The 27,828-nt window shown below is 38.4% G+C and overlaps 2 protein-coding genes across 3 annotated transcripts in view; one reads left to right on the top strand and one right to left on the bottom strand.

The window, feature by feature from the left end:
• LOC108396566 (uncharacterized) overlaps positions 1-20,201 on the bottom strand; it is a 59,233-nt gene extending 39,032 nt beyond the window's left edge. For both annotated transcript variants that reach the window (XM_073242271.1, XM_073242270.1), the window contains exon 1: positions 20,074-20,201. The gene's annotated coding sequence lies outside the window, so the exon portion shown is untranslated. The remainder of the gene's footprint in view (positions 1-20,073) is intronic.
• A 33-nt stretch (positions 20,202-20,234) lies between these two features.
• Positions 20,235-27,828, top strand: part of MTHFD1 (methylenetetrahydrofolate dehydrogenase, cyclohydrolase and formyltetrahydrofolate synthetase 1) — a 66,207-nt gene continuing 58,613 nt past the window's right edge. Inside the window, exon 1 of the mRNA XM_037006400.2 lies at positions 20,235-20,407. Coding sequence (XP_036862295.2) covers positions 20,367-20,407 — 41 coding nt within the window. The 5' untranslated portion in view covers positions 20,235-20,366. The remainder of the gene's footprint in view (positions 20,408-27,828) is intronic.

Below are 27,828 nucleotides of genomic sequence, written 5' to 3'. Positions count from 1 at the left end.
GGGGGGAGGGAATACAGCAAAGTTGCAGGATACAAAATTAACACACAGAAATCTGTGGCTTTCCTATATACTAACAATGAACTAATAGAAAGAGAAATCAGGAAAACAATTCCATTCACAATTACATCAGAAAGAATAAAATACCTAGGAATAAACCTAACCAAAGAAGTGAAAGACCTATACCCTGAAAACTACAAGTCACTCTTAAGAGAAATTAAAGGGGACACTGACAAATGGAAACTCATCCCATGCTCGTGGCTAGGAAGAATTAATATCGTCAAAATGGCCATCCTGCCCAAAGCAATATACAGATTTGATGCAATCCCTCTCAAATTACCAGCAACATTCTTCAACAAATTGGAACAGATAGTTCAAAAATTCATACGGAAACACCAAAGACCCCGAGTAGCAAAGCAATCCTGAGAAAGAAGAATAAAGTAGGGGGGACTCACTCCCCAACTTCAAGCTCTACTACAAAGCCATAGTAAACAAGACAATTTCGTACTGGCACAAGAACAGAGCCACAGACCAGTGGAACAGATTAGAGACTCCAGACATTACCCAAATATATATGGTCAATTAATATTTGATAAAGGAGCCATGGACATACAATGGCGAAATGACAGTCTATTCAACAGATGGTGCTGGCAAAACTGGACAGCTACATGTAGGAGAATGAAACTGGACCATTGTCTAACCCCGTACACAAAAGTAAATTCAAAATGGATCAAAGACCTGAATGTAAGTCATGAAACCATAAAACTCTTAGAAAAAAACATAGGCAAAAACCTCCTAGACATAAACATGAGTGACCTCTTCTTGAACATATCTCCCCGGGCAAGGAAAACAACAGCAAAAATGAACAAGTAGGACTACATTAAGCTGAAAAGCTTCTGTACAGCAAAAGACACCATCAATAGAACAAAAAGGTACCCTACAGTATGGGAGAATATATTTGTAAATGACAGATCTGATAAAGGCTTGACATCCAAAATATATAAAGAGCTCACATGCCTCAACAAACAAAAAACAAATAATCCAATTAAAAAATGGGCAGAGGAACTGAACAGTTCTCCAAAAAAGAAATACAGATGGCCAACAGACACGTGAAAAGATGCTCCGCATCACTAATTATCAGAGAAATGCAAATTAAAACCACAATGAGGTATCACCTCACACCAGTAAGGATCACCATCATCGAAAAGACAAACAACAACAAATGTTGGCGAGGTTGTGGAGAAAGGGGAACCCTCCTACACTGCTGGTGGGAATGTAAATTAGTTCAACCACTGTGGAAAGCAGTATGGAGGTTCCTCAAAATGCTCAGAATAGAAATGCCATTTGACCCAGGAATTCCACTCCTAGGAATTTACCCTAAGAATGCAGCACTCGTTTGAAAAAGACAGATGCACCCCTATGTTTATCGCAGCACTATTTACAATAGCCAAGAACTGGAAGCAACCTAAGTGTCCATCAGTAGATGAATGGATAAAGAAGATGCAGTACATATACACAATGGAATATTATTCAGCCATAAGAAGAAAACAAATCCTACCATTTGCAACAACATGGATGGAGCTAGAGGGTATTATGCTCAGTGAAATAAGCCAAGTGGAGAAAGAGAAATACCAAATGATTTCACTCATATGCAGAGTATAAGAACAAAGGAAAAACTGAAGGAACAAAACAGCAGCATAATCACAGAACCCAACAATGGACTAACAGTTCCTGCATGGTAATCTTCAATAAGTTCTTCACAATGGTATAAAGGGCATATCAAAGTGTGGGCAAAGGGTTTGTTTGTGTTTATACAGAGGATCAAAGTCTAAATTGGCTACCCAGAAAAAGAATTAAGATACGATATGAAGAAGAACTTCCAACATCAACATTCTCTGGAAGAGTCATTCCAGAAGATGATCATCAAAAAACTTTAACAAAGATTCTGGTGCTGTTGCAGTTGTAGCTGCAGTCATCCCACCAGTTCCTGGACTTGCCATTGGAATGAAGAAGGAGATATCTAAGCTGGCCTGTGCATACAGTAAAACAACAGATTTGACTGGATCTATACTGTCGGAACGCAACCAAGAATTAGGAGAAGTGCAAGTTGCAGTGCTCAAAAATCTTGCGACTATAGACTATCTACTGTTAAAAGAACATATGGGATATGAACAGTTCCCAGGAATGCGTTGTTTTAATTTGTCTGATTTTTCTCAAACTATTCAAATTCAGTTAGACAATATTCATCATATCATTGATAAGTTTTCACAAATGCCTAGGGTGCCTAACTGGTTTTCTTGGTTTCACTGGATATGGCTGGTAATTGTAGGTCTGCTTTGGTTATGTAGCTGTATTCCTATTATGTTAATGTGTGCATGCAATTTAATTAGTAGTTTAAAACCTGTACATGCTTATGTTACACTACAAGAAGATATGTCAAAGAAATAATCTACCCATGTTTTCTTCTGTCTGCTACTTCTATAGCTTTTCTTCTTCCTTCCTAATTACAACCCTTAAGTAGAATTCATGCCTCATATAGAAATTACCGAGTATCATAATTCTTCCAAGTGGTAAAGATACCTCAAGACAAATGCTGGGCATAGAAGCCACAGGGCATAAATCTGCAAAGAAGTAAAAAGCTAACCTTTTCAAACAATACTGCTTCTCTCTCACTTACCAACTTTACATTTCCCTGTATGGCCCCGGAAGATGACTGGTTAGCCAGAGACAGGTAAGATTCCTCAAGGGAGGAACAACCTAAGACAGGCACAGTCTCAGGGGGGCCATCAGGTGAGAAATTGGGGATCAACAGAGCTGAGGCTTAGAACCTCACCCCCCCCCCCTGTTTTGAGAGAAATCTTCTGCATCCGTGGATGTTTTGTTGCCCTTGTCTAGCTTGGATTAATACTTAGTCTATAGGCACACACCTGATCATCTACATTTGCCCTCTTACAGCACTAAACTATGTATTCTACCTTTATCTTCCATCTACCTACCATTTCAGCATTTTATTTAAAAAAATAAATAATAATAATAATGATAATAAGGGAGAAATGTGGGATTCACATATAAATCAAGTATAAAAATCAAATGAATAATCATATTTGACCTGATTGGTTATAGTTCATGATGCGTGATCAAAACCGAAAGTTTCTGTGATGATTGCCCTTGCACTGTTCACCATGTAAGAACTAATTCACTATGTAAGAACTTGTTCACCACGTAAAAACTTGTTCATTATGCTTCAGAAGATTGGAGACTGTTGAGAATTAGGCTTGGGGTTTATTAATGATTGTGCATTGAGCCCCCTATACAGAATTTTATTGTTGTTAACAACCATATGATCAATAAATATGAGAGATGCCCTCTCAAAAAAAAAATTAATTCTGAGGAGAGAATTTTTGCTGAGGTGTCAAATGCAGTCAGTAGGAACAGCAGTTGTACTAACTGCGTTTTACACCCTAAAACACTAAGAAGGAATCCGGCAAAACAGTTTTATGCTCACCAGCATGGGGCGCTTTTGATTACATTTCAAGGGTTCAGTCAATTAACCTTTTTTTATCCAGGTATAATTTTTACACAGTTATGCTTTATTCAGCTAGGAAAATCTAACTTTGTCAAAGAAGGAACAGATTATTTTGGTGTCCAAAATTCACCTGACAAATGTCATTGTTTACATTTTTGTTTCTGGCATTAATAAAAGAATAATTTCTAAAGAAAAAATATATATATATATATTCATCTTGAGGTGTTATCCTAACAAACACAGTAAGTCTCAGGCAAATAGCAGGTAACATGTTGACCTAAAAGGCTACTTAATACTTTTCTACAAATTCTTACCTGACAATTTAAAACATGATTCATAATTAAATGCAGCATATTTAATAAATTTAATGTCTGAGAGTATAGGAATCAAAATGTCTGGGGAAATTTTAATTCACATCTAAAACCCTTTAAGGAAGCATGAACTATTAGGTGGTCATTGATGAAAGATTTACCAGTATTTATTTTTGTTTATACATAAATTCATTTGCATTTTATCATCATACGAATTGATTTTTTTAAACTTTTTTCAGTAAATCAATATCAATTTTGTGTTTTTGCCACACCTATGTTGAGGCTAAAAATTAGGGAGTATTTACCTGTATTACAATATCTCCTCCTATTGTCAAAAAGGTGTGCAATATTTTAAATTGTAATTAGTATAACTTTTGTTAAGAACAAATTCACATAATTAAAATAAAACCAAGAAAAGTGTATTAACCTAAATCTCTAAAAAGTATGTAAGTATATCACATTGGGCTTAATATTCTAAAGGAACAAAATATACTTTTCTATAGTTACCAGGTTTTAGGATTTTATGTTTACCAGGACACTAGAAACACAGACTTGCACAAGAAAATACAAAATAACTATGTTAAAATGTTTAAAGAAATTACGTTTGAAAATATGAATGGGTCATGAGACCACAAAGATTAAACATAGTGAAAAAGCAACCAAATAAGACTTCTATAAATGAAAAATATATCATTTTAATTTGAAAATTGAATGGACGTATTAAAAAGCAGATTAGACCTAGCTGAAGAATGAGCAAACTTAAATATGAAGAAATTAACAAGAAAACAGCATATAGGAAAAAACAAATAGTAAATGTGAAAGAGAGTTTAAAGACAGAAAATAAAATGAGAAGTTCTATTATATGTCTACTTGAAATCCAAGAAGATTACAATTTAGAGAGTAGGGAAGAGGCAATATTTGAAGAAATAATGCCTGAGAATTTTACAGAATTGTTGAAAGAGATTAATCTAAATGTTCTAGCAAATCCCATGAAAAGTAAATAAAAAGAATTCCTTACCTACATACTCATAATGAAATGCAGGACATCAAAGAAAGAGGTCTAAAAAGCATATAATAGCACAGAATTAAAAAGAAATGCAATCAGGCTGGTGAGTGACTTCTCAACAGTAATTGAGAAGTCCGAAAACAGCAGAATTTATCTGTAATGTTCTAAAAAAAATTCTTGCGTTTATTCTAAGAGGTGCAAATTTTCATCTCTCTACAACTGGGATGTACCTTAAAGTTGATGCCACTTCAGATTGTGGATAGCTTAGCTGGAAACATAATATTAATTTCATAATAGTGCACAAAATAGTAATGTTTCTTCAAATCAGGGATATGTGATAGTTGCCAACTAGAATTTTATAATAAATGAAATTATGTTTTGAGATTAAGAGAATAAAGACACCTGAAACAAAAACTGAATTTACCACCAATAGGTCCTCACTTAAGAAAATTCTAAAGGATGAATTTCACATAGACAATGTACTTACAAAGTCTGATATACAAAAAAGAGTAGAGAAGAGGGCATGTCAAAGTGTGGGCAAAGGGTCTGTTTGTTTCTACGCAGAAGATCAAGGCCTAGCTTGGATACCCAGAAAATGAACTAAGATACGATATGAGGAGGAGCTTCCGGCATCAGCACTCTCTGGAGGACTCGTGCCGGGGGATGATCATCAAAAAGCCTCCACAGGGATCCAGATGATGCTGCGGTTGTGGCTGCATCCAGCCCACCGTCTCCTGGACTTGCCATAGGAATGAGGAGGGAGATGTCTAGGCTGGCATGTGTATACAGTGAGACAACGAATTTGACCGGATCTGTACTGTTGGAACTCAACCAGGAGTTGGGAGGAGTGCAAGTTGTAGCACCCCAAAATCTCATGACTATAGACTATCTATGGTTAAAAGAACATATGGGATGTGAACAGATCCCAGAAATGGGATGCTTTAATTTGTCTGATGGTTCAAGTACAGTTGGAAAATATCCATCATATCATAGATAAATTTTCACAAATGCCTAGGGTGCCTAAATGGTTTTCTTGGCTTCACTGGAGATGGCTGGTAATTATAGATTTGCTTTGTTCATGTCACCGTATTCCTATTATGTTAATATGTGTGTGCAAATTAGTAGTTTAAAACCTATACATACTTAAGGTACTATACAAGAAGATATGTCAAAGAAATAATCAATCCTCCCAAGTTTCCTTCATATGCTACATCTATAGCTTTTCTTCTTCCTTCCTAATTACAAACCTTAAATAGAATTCGTGCCTCATATCGAATTTACCGAGTATCATAATTCCTCCAGGTGGTAAAGATACCTCGAGACAAGTGCTGGGCATAGAAGCCACAGGGCATAAATCTGCAAAGAAGTAAAAAGCTAACCTTTGCAAACAATATGGCTTCTCTCTCACTTACCAACTTTACATTTCCCTGTATGGCCCCGGAAGATGACTGGTTAGCCAGAGACGGGTAAGATTCCTCAAGGGAGGAACAACCTAAGACAGGCACAGTCGCAGGGGGGCCATCAGGTGAGAATTTGGGGATCAACAGAGGTGAGGCTCAGAACCTCACCCCCCCTGCTTTGAGAGAAATCTTCTGCATCCGTGGATGTCTTGCTGCCCTTGTCTAGCCTGGATTAATACTTAGTCCATAGGCACACACCTGATCATCTGATCATCTACATTTGCCTTCTTACAGCACTAAACTATGTTTTCTACCTTTATCTTGCATCTACCTACCACTTCAGCATTTTATTAAAAATAAAAATAATAATAATAATAGGAGAAATGTGGGATCAACATATAAATCAAGTACAAAAATCAAATGAATATTCATATTTGACCTGATGGTTTATAGGTCATATTGCATGATCAAAACCGAAAGTTTCTGTGATGAATGCCCTTGTACTGTTCACCATGTAAGAATTTATTCACTCTGTAAGAATTCGTTCACCATGTAAGAACTTGTTCGTTATGCTTCAGAAGATTGGAGACTGACGAGAATTAGGCTTGAGATGGATTAATGATTGTACATTGAGCATTGACCCCCCTATACTGAATTTTATTGTTGTTAACAACCATTTGATCAATAAATATGAGAGATGCCCTCTCAAAAAAAAAAAACAAACAAACAAACAAAAAAAAAAAAAACAAATGTTCTTTCCCAAAAAAAAAAAAAAAAAAAAAAAGAGTAGAGAACAAAAAATGATAGTAAATATGTGGGTATATTTAAATAAACATTAATTAATTTAAAATATGGTTTATGGAACTGAAAATAAAGAAAAGAATGCAGGACAAAAATGTATATATGTTGAGAGAAACAATAATTTAAAGCACTATCCAATCTTCAGATTTTTTCAGGAATAACAGATTTCAGTTAGCTTTGTTAAATATATATTTTAAAATGGCTAACATAACTACTAAATCAACAATCAGATAGCATAGAATTTCTAAACTAGTAGAAAAGGAAAAAATGAAATGAGAAAAAAGAAAATAAAACACAGCAAAACAAAAATACAATCAGAAGACAGGAGGAAATAGGAAACAAAAATAATGGGATAACTAGAATACACATATGATAGAAATATATCCAAATAATCAGTAATATCAATAAACATAAATGTAGTAAACTTTCCAGTTAAAAGCAGTGTCACATTATTCAAAAAAGCAAAAAACTGAAAACAACCCACATGTCAAATAAGAGTTTAATGGATAAATAACTTCTAGTGTATTAATAAAACAGAATACTAAAAAAAGATAGAAATTATTGAATAACTATACATACATCAACAAAAATCTCACTAAGGAAGTAACAAAATAATTAGCAGTATAATTCCATTCAAATAAACTTTTGGAATAAAATTAATAATGATGCCTACTACATAAGGGAATGACTGACGCAAAATTCAAAATATCTACTATTTTGAAGTTCAGAGGGGAGGAGAGAGATTCAGTTAGGAAGGGGCAGACAGGAATCTTCCAAGGTACTGGAAATGTTCTATAAAACTAAGTGGCAGGTTCATAAGTATTTTTTTTACCTTTTTATCTGTGCATATAAATTTACCAGTTATTTTCTGTGTATGAAATATTTTTTAAAACCCATACACAAAGCAAAACCATGTATTTTTAAAAGATACATGTATATGCAAAGACATACATCAAACAGATTGAGATGAGATGGAAATGGAGATGATGGAGAAAAAATAAAGTGAGAGGGGCCTTGCACAGAAAGATGCTAAGGTACCATGAACTAAGCATAATTAACTTGACAGTGTACCTGAGATCTAAAACAAAAGAATAAATTGATTAAAATATGCTGTCTTATCTAGTACATCAGAAGATCACAAAAATTTCAAATACCTTGATATTGAAAAGAAAAAATAACTATTATATCTAATCAGGCTTTTAATTTTTTTATGAAGGTGTCATTGATCTTATGAAGGTTTCATATGAGCAATATTGTGGTTTCAACACTCACCCATATTATGTCAAGTCACCCCCACCCCACTGCAATCACTGTCCTTTGGAGTAGTAAGATGCTATAGAGTCATTGCTTCTCTTCTCTGTGCTATACTGAATTAGACTTTAAATTTATAAATATAAGAAAATATTCAGCCTCCAATTTATTTTTGTAGGTAGGTACTTTCAAATACAGCTTGAAAGCTTCTCTTATTTTGTAGATTAGAAGATACGGACAAGAAGCCATGCTGTGCAAGGATACTGCAGCTTGTTCATATAGAAAAAATTAAAATGTATAAAACTATGAAATAGTAATATAATTTGTAGTGAAATTCTATGCAGTAGTTAACATGTACAGACTAAATTTATGTGAACCAAAAACAACTCTCAAAAACATAAGTTTGAGTGCAAATAAGCAACAAAAAGTTATGTATAGCAGAATGACATTTATGAATTTTTAAATGCCCAAAACAATATTAGAAGCATTCACATATATGTAAGTTTTAAAAACATGAACATAAAGGTTATATACTTAGTTCAGAATACTAATCTCTGAAAAGGAAAAAATAAATAGCTCAAGATGGGCAAATAATACTTTCATATAGGATTGTGATAGCAGCTGCCCTAACACCCCCATCTCTTACCACCCCAGACCCTGGCTCTGCCCATCCCCACTACAATCCAGTAACTAGATGGCTAATGCTCAATAGCAGAGGTTCTAGAGACTGTACCTGGGATAGCAGTGGCAAAAATTCTTACTGGTTGATGTTGATCCTATAAATTTTTTATATCATCATCCCAAGAGCCAGGGATGGGCTCAAAAGTTACAAAACAGTCTTCAACTGTTATCAGTAAAGTTTTACTACTTTTAAAAGAATAACTGAAGGAAATTTTTGGGGAAAATGCCAAATTTAAATCTGCGTAGTAGGTATATGAGTACTAGTGTCTATACTTTTCTGTATGTTTGAATGAAATACAAAAAATTAAAATTTACAAGCATAAGCCAATTGACTTTTAAAATCATAAAATACAAGGACACGATCAGATACAAGAGCAATTTTATGCTGTTACAGTTATAATTCAATTTGGATTTTAAATATGTTAATTCCAAAGAAAGTACATATATTTAAAAAATTAAAGTATCATTGATATACAATCTTAAGATAGTTTCACATAAACAATACAGTGGTTTCAATATTCACCCATATTATCAAGTCCTCACCCCTTCCATTGCAGTTACTGTCTATCAGCATAGTAAGATAGTAATTACTTGTTATAGTCATTAAGGTTATAGTCATTACTTGTCCTTTCTGTGCTGTCCCACCTTCCCCATGACCTACCTATATTGTGATTGCGAATTATAGTGTCCCTTAATCCCCTTCTCCCTCCTCACCCACCCTCCCCAACCTCTTCCCTTTGGTAACCACTACTCCCTTCTCCTGTCTGTGAGTCTACTGCTATTTTGTTACTTCCCTGTTGCTTTGTTTCATTTCACAGATGAGTGAAATCATTTGGTACTTCTCTTTCTCCGCCTGGCTTCTCTTTCTCTGCCTTGCTTAGAAAATGTCATTTTTCTATTTTTTGGCTTAAACAACAGAAATTTATTTTCTCACAGTTTTGGAGGTTAGTAGTCTAAGATCAAGGTGTTGGCAGGTTTGGTTTCATCTGAGGACACTCTCCTTGGCTTGCAAATGGTGACCTTCTTGCTATGTTCTCACACAGTCTTCTCTCTGCACACACATCCCTGGTGTTCCCTAGTGTTCAAATTTCCTCTTTTATAAATTTATTTATTTTTATTATTGTATCATTAATATACAATCACATGAGCAACCTTGTGGTTACTAGATTCCCCCCATTATCAAGTCCCCACCACATAACCCATTATGGTCACTGTCCATCAGCATAGTAAGATGCTATAGAGACACTACTTATCTTCTGTGTGCTATACTGCCTCCCGCGTGCCCCCCCTTCATTATGTGTGCTAGTCATAAGGCCCCTTAATCCCTTTCTTTCCCCCTCCCCCCTCATAGTCCCTTTCCCTTTGGTAACTGTTAGTCCATTATTGGGTTCTGTGAGTCTGCTGCTGTTTTGTTCCTTCAGTTTTTGCTTTGTTGTTACACTCCACAGATAAGTGAAATCATTTGGTACTTCTCTTTCTCTGCCTGGCTTATTTCACTGAGCGTAATACCCTCTAGCTCCATTCATGTTGTTGCAAATGGTAGGATTTGTTTTCTTCTTATGGCTGAATAGTATTCCATTGTGTATATGTACCACATCTTCTTTATCCATTCATCTACTGATGGACACCTAGTTGCTTCCATTTCTTGGCTATTGTAAATAGTGCTGCAATCAACATAGGGATACATATGCCTTTTTGAGTTTGGGCTCCTGCATTCTTAGGGTAAATTTCTAGGAGCGAAATTCCTGGGTCAAATGGTATTTCTATTTTTAGTTTTTGAGGAGCCTCCATACTGCTTTTCACAATGGTTGAACTAATTTACATTCCCACCAGCAGTGTAGGAGGGTTCCCTTTTCTCCACATCCTCACCAGCATTTGTTGTTGTCTGTCTTTTGGATGGCCATCCTAACTGGTGTGGTGGTATCTCGTTGTGGTTTTAATTTGCATTTCCCTGATAATTAGCAATGTGGAGCATCTTTTCACTACCTGTTGGCCGTCTGAATTTCTTCTTTGGAGAAGTGTCTCTTCATATCCTCTGCCCATTTTTTAATTGGATTATTTGCTTTTTGTTTGTTGAGATGCATGAGCTCTTTATATAGTTTGGATGTCTACCCCTTATTGGATATGTCATTTATGAATATATTCTCCCATACTGTAGGATGCCTTTTTGTTCTACTGATGGTGTCCTTTGCTGTACAGAAGCTTTTTAGTTTGATATAGTCCCACTTGTTCATTTTTGCTTTCGTTTCCCTTGCCTGGGGAGATATTCTCATGAAAAAGTTGCTTATGTTTATATTCCAAGAGAGTTTTGCCTCTGTTTTTTTCTAAGAGTTTTATGGTTTCATGACTTACATTCAGGTCTTTGATCCATTTCAAGTTTACTTTTATATATGGAGTTAGATAGTAATCCAGTTTCATTCTCTTGTATATAGCTGTCCAGTTTTGCCAACACCAGCTGTTGAAGAGACTGTCATTTCCCCATTCTATATGAAAATATCATTTTTAAGTTTATGCACTATAAACTCAAGCTTTTTTTTACAATTGATTTAAAATATTATAGTTAAATGAGGACATGCTGAAAAGATTATACTTTATTAACTTTATTTTATAATGTACCAATATTAAAATTTATTTTACATTGTTCTCACCATATTCCATACAAAATGGCAAAATAATTGTTTCAATTCCTAGAGGGATTCATAAGCATTTATGCACTTGAAAAGAGTTCAACTACTAAAGATTGAAAAACACTGCCCTTTTTCATTGTATCATTTACTTCTTTTCCATCTTTACTGATGTATAACTGAAAATAGAAAATATATATAAAGTGTGTGATGTTTTGATATACGTATACGTTGTGAAATGATCTCCACAATCAAGCTAATTGCCATATCCATCACCTCACCCAGTTACCATTTTCTTTTTTGTGGTGAGAATACTTAATATCTAAATTTCAAATACACAATACAGCAGTTAATTATAGTCACATTGGCTGTTACTTATTCATCCTGCATAATTGAAACATACCTTTTGACCAACATCTCCCCCACTGCCCTCTCCCCTCAACATTTGGCAAAGATCATTCTACTCTCTGCTTCAATGAGTGACTTTTTTAGATTCAATATTTAAATGCAAGCCTGCAATATTTGCCTTTCTAGGTCTGGCTTATTTCACTTGGCATAATGTCCTCCAGTTCATCCATGTTGTTGAAGATAAAAGGATTTCCTTCTTTTTAATGGCTGAATAATACTCCATTGTATCTATGTACATATATATGTATATCACATTTTATCTATTACCTGTTGACTGACTTACTTTTTACTGTAAAAAATCTCTTTTCCTGGAAAAGAAACTAGGCTTGTCATTCTCATTTAAAGCCAACAGTGGGAGGAAACAAACTATTCCCCTCACACACCTTCTTCACCCCTACTTCAAACTTCATCTCCTAGGAGCTATAAGCTATAAGGTAAAGACTGGGTAGATTTTTCTAGTGGTCTTAAAAATATCAATAGAAGGGGCATCAACTTATTCAAAAGGATATTTAATTTCAGAAAGATTTTCATTAGGGTCTAGCCCTAATAAAGTGAGGCTGTAAACCAAAGGGGTGATATGGTATATAGAAAGATAATGGGAGTCAGAGTACTCAGTTCTGACCCTAAATCACTGTGGCTTCTCTCTAGCAATGTTTCCTAATCTAGAAAATGAATGGGTTGGATCAAATAAACTCAGAAGCCTTTTACAGTCCATTTTTATATTGTTGTGGGATTATTCAACCTCAGTGAAATGTCAGAACCACCAAAAGAGTGAAAATAAGTAAAATCCACTTTAAGATTTAGATGTTTCACTGCTCTTTGTTCTATAGTCAAGCCAGGAATCAAAGGAAGTGAGAGATCATTTGGCCTCATGTCTTGGATCATTTGCTAACAAAGAAATGGAAGGGTGCTGGCACAGGCAAGTGGGCACACAAAACTGGACTTCCCTTTCTTTTAGCTCTCAGTTGTGCAGGAGACTGTTTTACCTCTACCTCCTTAGAGTTAGAGTGGGGAAAAATAAATGCCAGAGTACAACTCACCACTGGACAATTTTTCCAAGATGTGGGAGCTGATAGATGCCTGATTTCTGATGGTGTAACCTCATGCGGCCCTTTGCTTTGGCCAGTAGCAAGCCTTCCTGGATCTAAGTGGTGTAAAAACTGGAGAGGGCCTGACATGCTGGACATAAAAACAGCATGAAACAAACCTAGTAATGGTGATCCAAGGTGCTTCCAAGGGGAGTTTGCATAGAGCAGTCAGGAAGAGAAGCTGAGATTTGCCCAGTGTCAATAGCAATGTCTTTGAGAAGGTTCTACTTCAGATGACCACACTTTAGCCAGATGGAAGCAGCTGCTAGCTGAAGCTGAACCTATGGCTTGGAGGCAAGGCAGATCTAGTTTCTGAAGATAATGTCAAAACATTGTTTAAATTGTAATTGATTGAACAACCTGCTAATATACATATATGCACTCAATATCATACTTAAAACACTACTTCTGAATCATAGACACCTGACCTAGAAAATTTGTCATTTCAATCTATCAGAAATGCTAACTATACCCCTTAAGATTCAGCCAAAAGATAAAAAGTCCAACATGAGTTAATGTAGCATGTGACAGTTCACAGTACTTTTTCTTCAAGAGGAATATAAAATGTAACCTTACAATTTTTATAAATTCAATTTCCCACAGAACTTCAGTACTACCTAAATCCATTTTCCTACCCAGTTCAATTCCATGTATTATCTTTCTTTTCTGAAGTGAAATAAAAAGAAAGGAGGAAAGCCACCTTCCAAATTAATATCCATGTTTAATAGGCAATAAGATGGAGATTTCTTTTTTAATATGTATTAAATTTTATTAAATTAAATTAAATTTTAATATGTATTAAAATTCTGGGGGGGAAAAAAGCAGCATTTAGAAATTGCAACTGGAGGGGCTATGTGTAAATGGGGTATGTGTTTCCTTTGCTGGGTGGTACATCTCAGAAAATCGAATTGTCCCAGAAGGAGAGAAATTTTCCTAAGAGGAGGAAAAAAAACCAAGATGGTGTGATTTAAAGAACAAGGAGTACAAAGCATGAAGGCCTGATTTTCTTCACTAGCCCTAAAATCCATTTTGAAATTCCTATATTAATTCATTCTAGCTTTAGTGATGTTGAAGGCAATTATTAAAGTACAAATATCTCTAATGAGACTAGTTTTTTTCATTTTCATTATTTGATACCTAAAATCATTACTACATCAATTCCTTTTCTAAGAACAGAAGAAGAGAATTAAAAAACAAATCAAGCTTTGGTGAATGAGAATAAACCGCTCCTCAGTCCTAGAACAAGAATGATACTGGAGACAAAGGTCTTAAAAATCCTATCCTTTAGGTTTATTTTTATTTCCTTATCATTTAATGAATCTTATGCTGTATTAAAACTTAATGAGCTTCATTCATATTGCCTCTAAGAAACAAGCTACTATGTGGGCCAAGGCATGAATCTATAAATCCTTCAATACCTAGGATTCCAAAATGTTGGAGCTGATAGATGCCTGACTCATTCCTTGATTCCTGCAAAGTGAGGATAATCTCCTTCTAACTCTTATAGTATATGATATATACTTTTCTTCTGATTCTTCTCATTTAATATTATTTTACGTAAAAATCTTATCTCTCCTACTACATTAAAGGTAACTAAGAGTAGGATATACTTCTGGTTTATTCCTGTCATCCCATGCTATCAAAAAGACAGACTGAGCAACTAAAGAACCCAAAAGGTGGGAAAAAACAAAGAAACCCTTAATACAAAGTTAACTTATACAGATATAGTACTGTTCTCCCATACTAACCTTTACAAATGTAATAAAAATGGTGTCCATCAGTAGATGAATGGATAAAGATGTGGTACATATATACAATGGAGTATTATTCAGCCATAAGAAGAAAACAAATCCTACCATTTGCAGCAACATGGATGGAGCTACAGGGTATTATGCTCAGTGAAATAAGCCAGGCAGTAAAAGACAAGTACCAAATGATTTCACTAATTTGTGGAGTATAACAATGAAGCAAAACTGAAGAAACAAAACATCAGCAGACTCATACACTCCAAGAAGGGACTAGCGGTTACCAAAGGGAAAGAGGGTGGGGAGGGTGGGTGGGAAGGGAGGGAGAAGGGGATTAAGGGACATTATGATTAGCACACATGATGTAGGGGGGTCACGGGGAAGGCAGTATAGCACAGAGAAGACAAGTAATGACTCTATAGCATCTTACTACACTGATGGACAATGACAGCAGTGGGGTGTGTGGGAGGGGGCTTGATAATATGGGTGAATGTAATAACCAAAATGTTGCTTATGTGAAACCTTTATAAGATTGTTTATCGATGACGCCTTATTAAAAAAATTAAGAGAATGTAATAAAATGTATTACATGAAAGTAAAAATACACAAAATACAATATGATGCAATTATTCTGTGATTTTTTAAACACAAAATACAATATGATGCAATTAATTATTCTGTGATTTTTTAAAGGTTTGTACATGACTATCCTATTTTTTTATATAAGCATAAGCTTTATCAACACTTCAAATTGGGAAGACATGGTATGCTATACTTCACTTAGTAGGAAGAAAACCCATAAATTTTTACTGTATCAGGCACAAGAGAAATATCCAAATCCAAGATTAATTCCCAGAAGAAACCTAAGTTGTCCAATACGAGTGGCTGCCCTGCACAATTTGCCAGTAGAATGTTTGCACATGAAAGGAGCTGTTGCTAGGTGAACGCATCACAGAGGTCCAAAGAAGAGTAAAGACCTCCTAAAGTGATGCAGGAAGGCCTGTGGTTGTTCCCTAATCAATCAAGTGAAAACACAAAGTGGGTTTCTTCAAGCATTAGTATACTTAAGAACTGTTTAAAAGTGCTCTCACTGAAAGCCAACATTACAGCAAATGTGAAACCCATTATGTGAGTCTTCCATGAAATTCTTGGAATTGGTCAAACTGTTGCACTCCAGTACCTACATCTCTTCAGGGAAGTACTTTGAGAGGAAAGGAAATGGTGATTACATCTACCATTCCTAAAGCAAAAGATAATTTGTCTGAAAAACTGGTATTCTAATTCTAGGGAAATACTTTTATGCCAGAGATAGTATGTTCCTATTCTGTATTCTTGATACCAGACTCACTAGGATTATACTTAAAATATCATCTAATCCAGTGGTTCTCAACTCTGCCTGCACACTAAAATCTCAAAGAAAAATTTAAAAGAACACTGATACCTGAACTCCAGCCCAAATTCTAACTGAATTGGCCTACAGTGAAACCTAGGCATAAATATTTTTTAGAAGCTATTTTAAAGTGACTTAAGTGACTTAACAATTGTAAGTTGGGAACTGTCACACTATCCTTGTTTATGTATGATAAAAATGAGGGAGAAATTAAGTGATATTCATTGGAATGAGAGTAACAGTTAATAACTACCCCAGGAAAATAAGAAATATTCTTTCTTCCTCCTAAAATAAGATTTAAAAATTACATCCCCAAGTAACAGGAATATAAGTATGAACAAGATAGGCAATTTTGTATAAAGCTTACATTCTGTTGGCAAAAAAAAAGACAGAAAGCAAGCATATAAATAAGTAAAATAATTTTAGCTAGTGATTAAGTGCTGTGAGTAAAACAGGCTTTTGTGACTGTAAAGAGGTGAGTAGGCAATAACCTTTGATAGTGTAATCAAAGCTAGCCTGTTTTGGATATATTAACATAAATCATGTACTTCATTGGATAACCTGCCTTTATCATTTAATAACATGTGAGTTACCTTACACATCTATACATATTACTACTTTAACAACTCTATCTACCCTGATGGAGATTTTACTGCTTTTTACTATTAAAGTCAATGTTGTGAGGAACACTTAGACTTCTACCTTTGTGTATGTGTGTAATTACTCCAGGATAAATTCGTAAAAGTGGAATCACAAGGTCAAAGTAAACACACATTTAAGTTTTTGATATTATCAAATTACCCTAAAAATTTTATAAAAATGGAGCTTCTACAAAAAGATACATGTTATTTCAAGCAACTGCCATTAAAATTACTTTAATAAAAATGTTTTTTCTTTTCATTGAGAAATGATTCTTAGTCTTTATCCTATTTGACAGAATTCTCCCATTTTCCATGAAACATTTTCTTCACCTGTCTCCTAAAGCCGCCTTCTAAAATGGCTTTCGAGATTTTCCTCATAACACACTGAGCTCTCTTTTCCAATCTTCCCTCCTGGTTTTTCCTCAGTTCCCTGAATTCTAAACATGGAACTAAATAAATGGATCTAGAGATTATTTAGATCATACCTACAACCCATTCCCTTCGTTGGCATTCATCTAATCTCATGGATTTAAATATCATATTTCCATTTGGATGTCTAAGAGGCATCAAAAAACACTTAAAACTGAATTAAAATTCAAAACCTGGCCCTTCCATAGTGTTACCCTTATTTCAGTTCAGTAAGTGATAATTCCATCTTTCTAGTTGCTCAACCAATCTTTTTTTACACCCCAACTTCCTCTTTTCAGTTAGGTTTCTGCTCATGTCAGATTCCCCAAAGCTTCTTCCAACACATTTCTAAAACAGCACTCTCCTGCCTTCTAAGCTCCATTCCCTATCATCTTGCCTGTTTTTAAAAAATGTCATGTATCAATATCTGGTTTTACTCAGTAAAATTAGACTATATATTTCTTTAATTGATCATTATCTCCCTCACAGGAATATTAGCTGAGGGCAGGAACCTTGTTGGTTCACCAAGGTATCTTTAACACTTGGAGCAGTGTTTTTTGTTGTTGGCATAGTAGTCACTCCGTAACTCTTTGCTCAATGAATGCATGAATTGTACAGGTCATACAAAGATACTGTAATTGAGGTAGCAATTGACAATACATTTAGAGATGAAGCATCAAGGTCTGGGGACTACCCCAGGCACAGCTATATACAGTTTTGGGCAAGTTATCCTTCGAAGTCTAAGTCTCCATCTGTAAATTGGGGTTTGTCCATCTTCATCACAGAAGACAGCTGAAATAGTCGATATCCACTTTGTATTATAAGCACAAAAGTTTCACTACCTGCAATTTTCTAGGAACATTTGCTTCAATTTTTCTCTTAAGTTTACTTGTTCATATATAACATATGGGAGTATGTGTTCAGAGGTCCACATCAAGTTATTATATCACTATATTTTATATTAAGTTGTGCCTCTAATGTGTCCTCTTGTGCAAAGTTTAAGAATGTTAAAGCAAAAGCCATTCCCAGAAAAAAATGCACAAAAAATTCTCTATTAAGGTCATGGTTGCACAAATCTGTAAATATACTAAAAATCATTCACTTGCACACTTAATCAGGTGAATGTTATGTTATATACATTTTACCTCAAAACTATTCATAAAATGAAAAAGATTCTGTAATTTCATTTGAGGCTTTGTAAAAATATTGTCAGAATTTAGAAATAAGGCAAAAGAACATCAAAAGCCCAAAAATTTAAAAAAAAATGAATCAAGTTTAAAAAGATTAGTTCTGCCATTTCTTGAAACAGGCCTCCCTGAAAAACAGCTTGTAGAAGAAACTCAGATATTTGGTTAAATCCAAAATGGCCTGAACAAAATTACAATGTCAAAGCAGTATCTGCATCCCTATGTCCACTGCATTTTTCACAATAATCAAGACATGGAAACAACCTAAGTGTCCATCAGTAGATGAATGGATTCAGAAAATGTAATACACATACACACAGAAGACTATTATTCAAACATAAGAAAGGAAATCTTGCCTTACAAACATCTTGAGGACATTATTATAAGTCAAAGACAAATACTGTCTTAAGATACCACATCAGTGTTTAATCTAAAATAGTCAACCTCAAAGAAACAGAGTACAACGGTGGTTGCCAGGGGTTGGGGGAAATAAGATGTTGGTCTAAGGTAGTAACTTCCAGCTATATGATGAGTAAATTCTAGGGATCTAATGTACAGCATAGTGACTATAATGAACAACTATATACTTGAGTGTTTATAGAGATCTTAAATGTGCCACACGCACACAAAGGTAATTATGTGAGATGGAGTTGTTAACTATATTGTGGTAATCATTTCATAACATACACATACGAATATCAAATCATCACATTGTACACCTTAAACTTACATGTTGTATGTTAGTCATCTCTCAATAAAGCTGGGGGTGGGATAAGAGGGAATAAAGTGACCTGAACAACTTCAGAACTGTACTGGGAAAACTAATCTGAGCGCGGTAAGAACCCAGCCAGGTTCCTCCAGTCAACAAAGCAAATTCACGGAAACTCGCAGGAGCAGTCCTCAGAGCCCAGCTGCCGCCGTCCTCCTCTCCTGCCCCACAAACGCCCAGTCTCACGGCTCCTCCGGAGCGGACGCCGAGGGGAAGGGACGTCCGCCCTTGTCGCTCACGGGCCAGCCCGCGTCGGCCACCCAACCCTAGAGGGCGCGGGGTATCCGACAGAAGCCAGACCTGAGAGGCGCCCCGCCCTCCCGCACCCGCTCCCGCCGGGAACACCAGACCCCGAGGGAGCCTCGCGGAGCTCCAGTCAGCGGGGCCTGAAACTGCGGGCTGCGCTTCAACCTTGGCCGGGCATCAGAGCCGCCTAAGATTTTAAAAACACATAGTCAAGGGCGCCACCCAGACGCCCAGACTCAGACCCAGGGCAGGGGCTCCCACACCGGAGACCGGAGGCCCAGGATGCCGGAACCGCCCCCACTCCGCAGGTTTACCCTCAGCGGGCAAGTCTCGCGCCCCCCGGCCCCCGGCCAGGCTCTCCGCGCGGAGCCCAGCGAAAACTCTCCCCGGAAAACCCCGCGCTCTCAGCACCCCCACAATTCGGGCCCCAGTCCCAGGGAAGGCGGACAGTGGGCGTACGTATGATTCCCGCGCCCGCGAAACTGTCCTCTGGCGCAACCGCCCCTCCGGTTCCGCCCCCTACCCCGCCCCCGACAAGCGGGCATGGAGGCCTGACCCCCTCTTCAGCGGTTCGGCCCCACACGAAAGCACGACCTGGAACGGCTCCTTCCGCCAGCCAATCATTTCCGCTAGCCAGTCATCACCGAGTTCCTCCGTCTTCCGGCGGCATTCCAGACCCCCTATCCCGCCACTCTTCTCAACTTCTGGAGCCTAAGTCCTTCCGGGCCGCGCATGCGCATCTACATCCGGGGTTGCACATTCGCAGTAGCGTGTTCATCCTGGGCGGTCGCTAAACACGTGGGTTGGGCTGTCCTGCGCTGCTGCAGAGGTAGTCAAACCTCGGCTTTGGCTATTTCGTCTCCAGTAGCGAGCGGCAAATAAAAGGCATGGCACCGGCGGAAGTCCTGAACGGGAAAGTGGTCTCAGAGTAAGCACCTGTCGTATTTAGAGCATGTTGGGCTTTCGTCTAGGGATCTGAGCAGGCTGTGCAGGTCCCCATGTTCCTATTTTTTTGGCGCAAGAGTCTGGCCAGCGGGCTGGGACTGGAGGACATGTCCTGAGCCGTCATACCTGAAGACGGGTCCCCTAGAGTAGAAGAAAGCGTCCTGGGCAAAATCCACGTTTACAGATAGGCTCTCTGCTGGCTCTGCCCTCTGGCTCTTGCTTTTTGGACAAATCCTCCTCTCAACCCGCCCGACGATGCTCCCAAAAAGTGCATCTGCTGAGCGTTTTCTTCCAGGACAGTAGTTTGGGGCTATCTGCAGCACCCCGCTTTCAGAACTTTGAAACTCAGTGTACTACCTTCCCCTATAATTCGGAGGTAAGGAGACAGAAATTTGTGAGCTGACAAGGCTCGACAAGGTTACAAGGCTGATGAGTGACAGGATCTCCTTCCAGCCCATAGGTTTTCCCACTCCAGCAAAGTCATCATATGCTGAGTGAAACCCAGTAAACTTTCCTTCCTTTCAATTTCTTGCGCCTTTAGCAGCCATCTCCCTGTCTAGGCCCTAGAGTTCCTTCCTGATTTGGCTCTTGAGTCCTGGCAATACAACGTATTCCATTTGACCTCTACTTTTTTTTTTTTTACTCCCTACAGGAAATCTGCTTAACTAGTGGATATGATTGTCAAATTACTCCAAGGAAGTAACACCCTACTGCTTTTTGTCTAGGAGGTTACTAGTGGAGAAAAGTAAAAGTAAGAGTAAAGGATATATTTTGTGTGACCCTCCTGAAGGTTGTTCTCGGAACTTTTGACTTAACCGGTTATTTAGTAACTGCTGTAGCTGACAACAGTACTTGTCCTTGGAACTTAACTTTGTGAATAGAGGTTTTTGAGTGAATTAGGAAGTCTTTGTCCGTGAAACCCATCCTAGGGCAAAATGATTGCTTTCTGGGAAGTAGAGACGGTGGACAAAGAAGATGGTGAAATGTAAATTAGATGGTGGTGAATCTTTCATATTGGTGAGGAAAAACCCGACTTTTAGACTAGAAATCAAGGTCCTTATATCTGAGTGCTTTTCAACCTGTGGTTTAACTAACCTACGTTGTTTCTGTTTGGCTTTCCTTTTGTTTTCTTATAGTCAAACCTACTCCCTTTACCTGTGGATTTTTCTTGATAAAGTTTCATTTTAGAAAGATTGGTTGTGAAGAGAAAGTTCAGGTTTGCTTATTGACAGGCCACTGAAAATAGGTGCTCACTGAATATGTTTTGGGTGAGTGGAGAGCAAGGTAAATGTGTTTGTTAAGTTCCATAACGGCAAATACATGCATTGCCGATATCCAAAATACCTAGGAACCTTTCACTCCTTAGTAGTTGAGTAGCTTTAAGCAAATTAGTCGACCTTTCAATGCCAAAATTTCCTCAACTGTAAAATAAAGATATCTAGACCATTGAGTTGTTAGAATTAAATGAGTTCATAAGAGCATTTAGAATTGTTCCTGGCACATAATCAGTGTTCAGTAATTGTTAATAATTAGTATTAATGTACACCTGGATGATTGATTCATTGTCTTTTTAACAGTGATAGCTGCCTTGAGATCTATTTCAGTGGTTCTCAATAGTGGCTGTGCATTAAAATCACTTAGGGAGGTTTTTTGTTGTATTTCTTTTTATTTAAATATGAATACATACAAAAAAGTGTACCTATCATAAGTATACAGCTCAATTTTGAATTTTCACAACTGAACTTACCTGAGTAGCTAGCACCCAGATCACGAAATGACATTTGCACTCCAGAAGCCCCCCTTATCCCCTTCTAGTCACCACTCCCCACAAAAGTGATCACTATCCCAGTTTCTAACACTGTAAATTAGTATTGCCTGGTTTTGAATTCTATGTAAATGGCATCATACAGGATAAAGTCTTCCATGTCTGGTTTCTTTAAATCAACATTATGTTCCTGAGATTATTCCATGTTACATATAGTTGTAGTTGGTTTGCTCTCATTGCTGTATTGTATTCTACCTGAATATGCCACTGTTTACTCATTCATGGACATTTGGGTTTCTAGTTCTTGGTGATTATGAGTTGTGCTGCCATGAGCATTCCTTTACATGTCTTTTGGTAAAACATAGACACATTTCTCCTGGTTACACATCTAAGAATAAATTGCAGAGTAACAGGACAAATACGCATGATCAGTTTTAGTAGGAATTGCCAAACCTGTCCAAGATAGTTTTACCAATTTACACCTATAAGGTGCTTTTGAAAAATATAAATGCTTGGTTCCTGCACCAGACCAACTTAACTGGAGTTCCTAGCAATAAGCCACTGTACTCAAATATTCTTAAAGTACTCAAATATTCTTCAAGTATTTCAAAAGCCCATTCTGTGATTCTAATGCATTTTGAAGGTTGAGAACCACCCATCTAAAAGCTTAACTCTAAATCCACTTCTCATTATTGAAGAACCAGCAGTTATTTAGTCACAAGTATTGAAAGCATTTTTTGGAAAAGACTGTTCCAGGTACTGGATGGGTCCCTCTACCCAGCCTGCTTAGAGTTAACTTACCTAAGTTTTTATATTGTCCTTTGGTTGAGTGAGCAGTTAGTTCCTATTGATAAGGTAATAAAGAATTATTAAGACTAAGATCTGTCTGTGCTTACAGAAGATTTTTCTTTAATGTACTTATAAAAGGGCTCTTTCAGAGACTGCCAAATCTTGGCACCTTAACTTTCATGGAGAGCTTGGCTCCAAGAGCTGGTAGTGTTCACAGTTACTCAGAGATTGGCAGCTCTTGAAAGGGGGACAGCTTGCCTGACCAGGGGGTAGGCCAGTCCTCCCAGTGCCTTGTGCTGTGGCGGACCCTTGTGCCATGGGCTTGGGAGAATGCTGAACAAGAAGGTGGTTCTCATAGCTTGAGCAGGTTGGGCTGCAGGTGGAGGCTCTGGGCAGGGTGTCCCCACCTTTCCTCTTTTGCTGGGCCAAGGACACTTGAGAAGAAAGGTAATGGAGCTTCTTTCTTGGCTGCCAGGGATCCTAGTCTGGGGAAAGGGCCTCATTATCCAAGTTTGCAGATCAGCTTTCTTGGTTGCCACCAATTGTTGGGTCTTTATGGGGACAAATTTACAAGGTTTCAAGTGCCCTGGATAGTTTCTTCCCTGATAGGGTGTTTGAATTATAAAATCTCTGACTTGTAGAGAGCAATGGTGGTACAGGTCATTAATTCCACTGTCAGAATTTCTCTAAAATCTGGTTCACTCCCCACATCCTCTCCTGTAGCTGAGGAAATAGTTGAGACAAGAAAAGTGATGTGATTTGGCCAAAGGTTACCAGGCTGGCTAATGGCAGAGGATCAACTAGCACCAAGGTTTTATTTAACCCAGTATGTGTTTTTCACTCTGTCAGGCACTCACTATTCTGTTAAAAGGAATTTCATAAGCTACTCTTTTCCTTAATGGTGGTCTTCCTCTCACTGCCATGCTTCCCTCTGCTGAGAAGTCCACCCCAGACTGTCTACTTTTCTCCTTTTCCTTCCTGGTAGTAAAGACTGGACAAAATTCATTATTCCAGGTTTTTTCTCTGCCTGTTCTACCCTGTGGGAAATTTGAATCTAGTTACCAAATTATTGCCCTTTTTGAAGGAACAACCACATTTCTCCCTTAGGGGGAGTCCAGGTTGTACCCTGAATATGACATATGGGGGAGATCTGAGGGTTAGACAAGTATGTGTCTTTTTGGATATTTATTAACTTAGTCAGCAATTATCTGTGTGCCTCCTGTATGCCAGGCACTCTTCAAAGCCAACAGACTACAGCAGTGAACAAAACAGCCCAAATCTCTACCCTTGTAGAGTCTACATCCTGATGGGTAGAGATAGACAACAAATTAGCTAAAACAGAATGTGAGGTGGTAAGATGTGCCAAGAGAAGAGGAGAGCAGGGAAGAGGGGCAGAGATTTCTGAGGCATGGGGAACCACTTTAAATGTTCAAGTTAAGCTCATACTCATTGTAAAAGAGAGCTTTGGGCAAAGATTTGAAGGAGGTAGGGCTGGGAGCTTGCCAGCATTATGGGGGAAAGGGTCCCTAGTCCTTTCCCTAGTCCCTAGTCCCACAGACCGAAAACAAGGCCTGTGCCACGGACCTTTGATCTCACCAGTTACTAAATGACTGCCTTGGGTCAACAGTGATGGCCCCAGAGAAGCAGACCTTAAGTAGAGGAGCTGAGTGAACTACATTGACACTGGTGGTGGGAGCCTACCTTGGCTTAAGGGAGGTATCCTTAAAAGAGATTTCACAAAGGAACGGGAACAGACAGTGTTAGAAGAACTACCTGATTAGGTATTTAGCCTAGAAACCTCAGCTCTTAACATAGGCATGCTTTTCCAAGTGGGGCTTACTAAAATGGTGTGAGATTGGTTTGACCTTCTCATCTCTTTGCTATCCTCAAGCCCACTCCCTCCATTGGTGGCCATTTTTCTTGATCATGCTTTCTTCCTAGAAAGACTGATTGTGAGGAGACAGGTGTTTGCCACTTGTGAGGCCACTGAGGGAAGGTACTCTGAGTTGTGGGTTGAGCAGAGCAGGTTGGATATGTTTGTAAGCTCCACGTGGGAGGTATCTCCAGAGCTAGACACAGTGCTGCTCCCTCCTCAGAGGATTGCCGGGCAACTTAGTTTACTTCTTTGTGACTCAATTTCCTCATCTGTATGTTGGGTTAGTAAACACCTAATTTTTAAGGTTGTTAAAATTAAAGGAGTTGTTGGAAAGCACTTAGGGCCCATAGTAAGTTTTAATAAATTGGTGCTTAGAAAGTACCTGTTGAATAAACAAGTATTTGTTTATCCAGGCCGTTTCTTTGGTAGCTTAGAATCTGGAGCCTTAAAATTAGAGTTTAACCTACTGATCAAAGAGTAAAATGGAACCATGGCTATATGTTTAGCTACAGGGCTAGATGAACTATTTCTATAAAAAGAATGGGCTCACTACAGTGAAGGGCTACTAAATATTGATAAGCTTTTTATTTTGTCCTGTAGATAAAATACCTGTTGGGCTTTTGTGCTCAAAAAGATTTGCCTGTGATAAGCTCCAAAGTACAGGCCTTGCACAAGTTACCGGGAATCTTGTCAAAGCTGCTGGGAGCCTAGCAGGAGGACAAGGGAGAGTTCCTGAGAGGTGGGACCTTATGCTAGGCCTTAAATAGGTCATGTAGCCAGGATAGTTGGAGACTTAAAGCTGGACTGTGGCCAAGTCGAGCTCACAGCCAACTTACTGTGGCCAGGGCACCAATGAAAATCCTGACGGGGGGAAGAGGTCCAAGAATAAGTGTTTTCTTATCCATCAGGAGCGTTTGGACAGTGGGGCTTTGAGTCAGGGTGTGTGGTCCCCTGTTATATCCCCATTTGCATGAAGAACCCTCTGGAATAGGGTATATCAGGCTGGCCTAACATGGAGGAGGGTCTTTGGAACTGAAGCTCTCCTCTCCTCCCGTTAATTCTGGTAGAGATCAGGGAGGTGGTGCCCTGTGTGGCCTCAGGCAGGTTGGTCAGCCTCCTTTTCCTCTTGTGGGCAGCAGAGATGGTGATAACAGTGTTTACCTCCTGAGGTGGCCTAGAGGATTAATAGGTTGTGTAAGGCTCTCAGAACAATTCCACAGGCTACTGTGGTCACCACTGTGTCCTTGACATCCGTTCTGTGGTGCAGAAAGCCCAGCACTCCGGCACCGCGCAGTTTGCTCCCCGTGATCATTTCCATGAGGCGGCTCCTGGCGCCCTGTCCATCTCCGACCTTGCACAGTGCCAGCGGCAGGACTCCCCAGCCACCAAGGGCCCCCCATCTCTATTTTGCTGTTTATCAAACTTTAGCCAAAAGTGACCGACTTGCCCAAGAGTTACAAGGCTGATGGTAGAGACTGGACAGTGTGTTTTCCTTCCTCACCAAGGGCTTGTCACTTATTAAAAGGAATTGCAAACTTTTGTCCACTGGGTTTGGCTCTCCCTGTCAGGAGATGAATGAGCCAATTCATCTTCGGGAGGAACCCAAACTGAATCTCTTCAGAAAGTCATTTTCAAGGTTACAATCCATTTTGGAGACAAGTCAAACCTCCTTGCTTTGTTAAGTAAGCTTTTTAATTTTTCCTGACGGAAAGTACTTCCCCTGTAGCCTGAGCAGGAGAGGTACAGCTTTGAATTGCTGGGGAGTGTGAGGAAATAGGGAGTATTTCTGCAAAAAGTTTGGCTAGAGCCGATCAGGAACTTATTTTCACCGTCTTGCATGACTAAACATGGTAAGTCAGCTTACATTTAGGATTGGGTGCCCAGGTACTAACCCCTGCTTATTTAGTAAACAGCCTTTTAGACCTAAGTAAGCCTTTCCTACCCAAGATTTTCCTTTAGTCTTTAAAAGCATGAAGGCCAGGTCTCTGTGAGGCTTTTCAGATGAGGGCACTTGGCTTGCCCTTCCTCTGCACATGGAGACCACAGTCTTCCACGGTCTTTCCACATTACCTTAGATGATGGTCCAGAGGCTTGCTTGGGACTTAGGGCCATAATCAGCCCTGATGGCCACATCTGTGGTAGGATAGCCCCGAAATAGACTAATTCTGGGTGTTGGGCCCTCTCTTACAGACCCTCATACTTGGGGCAACCCCATCATATCTTATAACTCCTTGCTATGCTGAAGGCTACAAAATGGTGGCCTGGAGGCTACATGGAGTTATACGTTTTATTTGGCTTAGAGTTATTTTTTAAAATTGGCTTACTTCCCAACACATGTGGTATAGTTACACGTAAAAATTTGGATGCCTGACTTTGAAAGGAAATGGAAAGTTTAGCAATGCTGTGCTCTCTATTCTTAAAGTCATCAATTTATTGGATCTGAGTAGAAGCTGCCCCACTCCCCTGGGTGGTGATGGGAGATGGGACCAGTTGTTCAAGGATCCTACCACCCCTGCTTGTGTTCGCCTGGACTCTGACAGTGCTCTGCTTTACGTGACCTTTCTTTAATGCACTGTCAGTCCAGTTTAAAAATCCTACCTTTTATGAAACCTTTCTCGTCCAATTGAACCTTGTTTCCCATCTCCATTTGTTGGCTCTAGAGCAGTGGCTCTCAGAAGGGAGCTGTTTTGCCCCTCTCCACCCCAGGGTACCTTTGGCCAGGGCCCATTTGGAGGTGTCTGGAGGCATTTTTGGTTGTCATATGGGGAGTGGCTATATGCTTGGTGGCATCTAGAGGTGAGGGCCAGGGATGTTGCTAAGCATCCTTATGCACAGGATAACCTCCACAACAAGGAACTACCTGATTAAAATGTTGGTAACACTGAGATTGATAAACTGATCTGGAAGCTTTAAAAAAGCAGTTACTTTATCATTGTGTGTTTGGATTAATGATGACCTTTACACTCAATTAGGA

The sequence above is a fragment of the Manis javanica genome, chromosome 8 (assembly GCF_040802235.1).
Source record: "Manis javanica isolate MJ-LG chromosome 8, MJ_LKY, whole genome shotgun sequence".
NCBI classification, from domain to species: Eukaryota; Metazoa; Chordata; class Mammalia; order Pholidota; family Manidae; genus Manis; species Manis javanica.
Note: the sequence above shows the minus strand (reverse complement) of the source record. Positions and strands in the feature narration are given on the sequence as shown.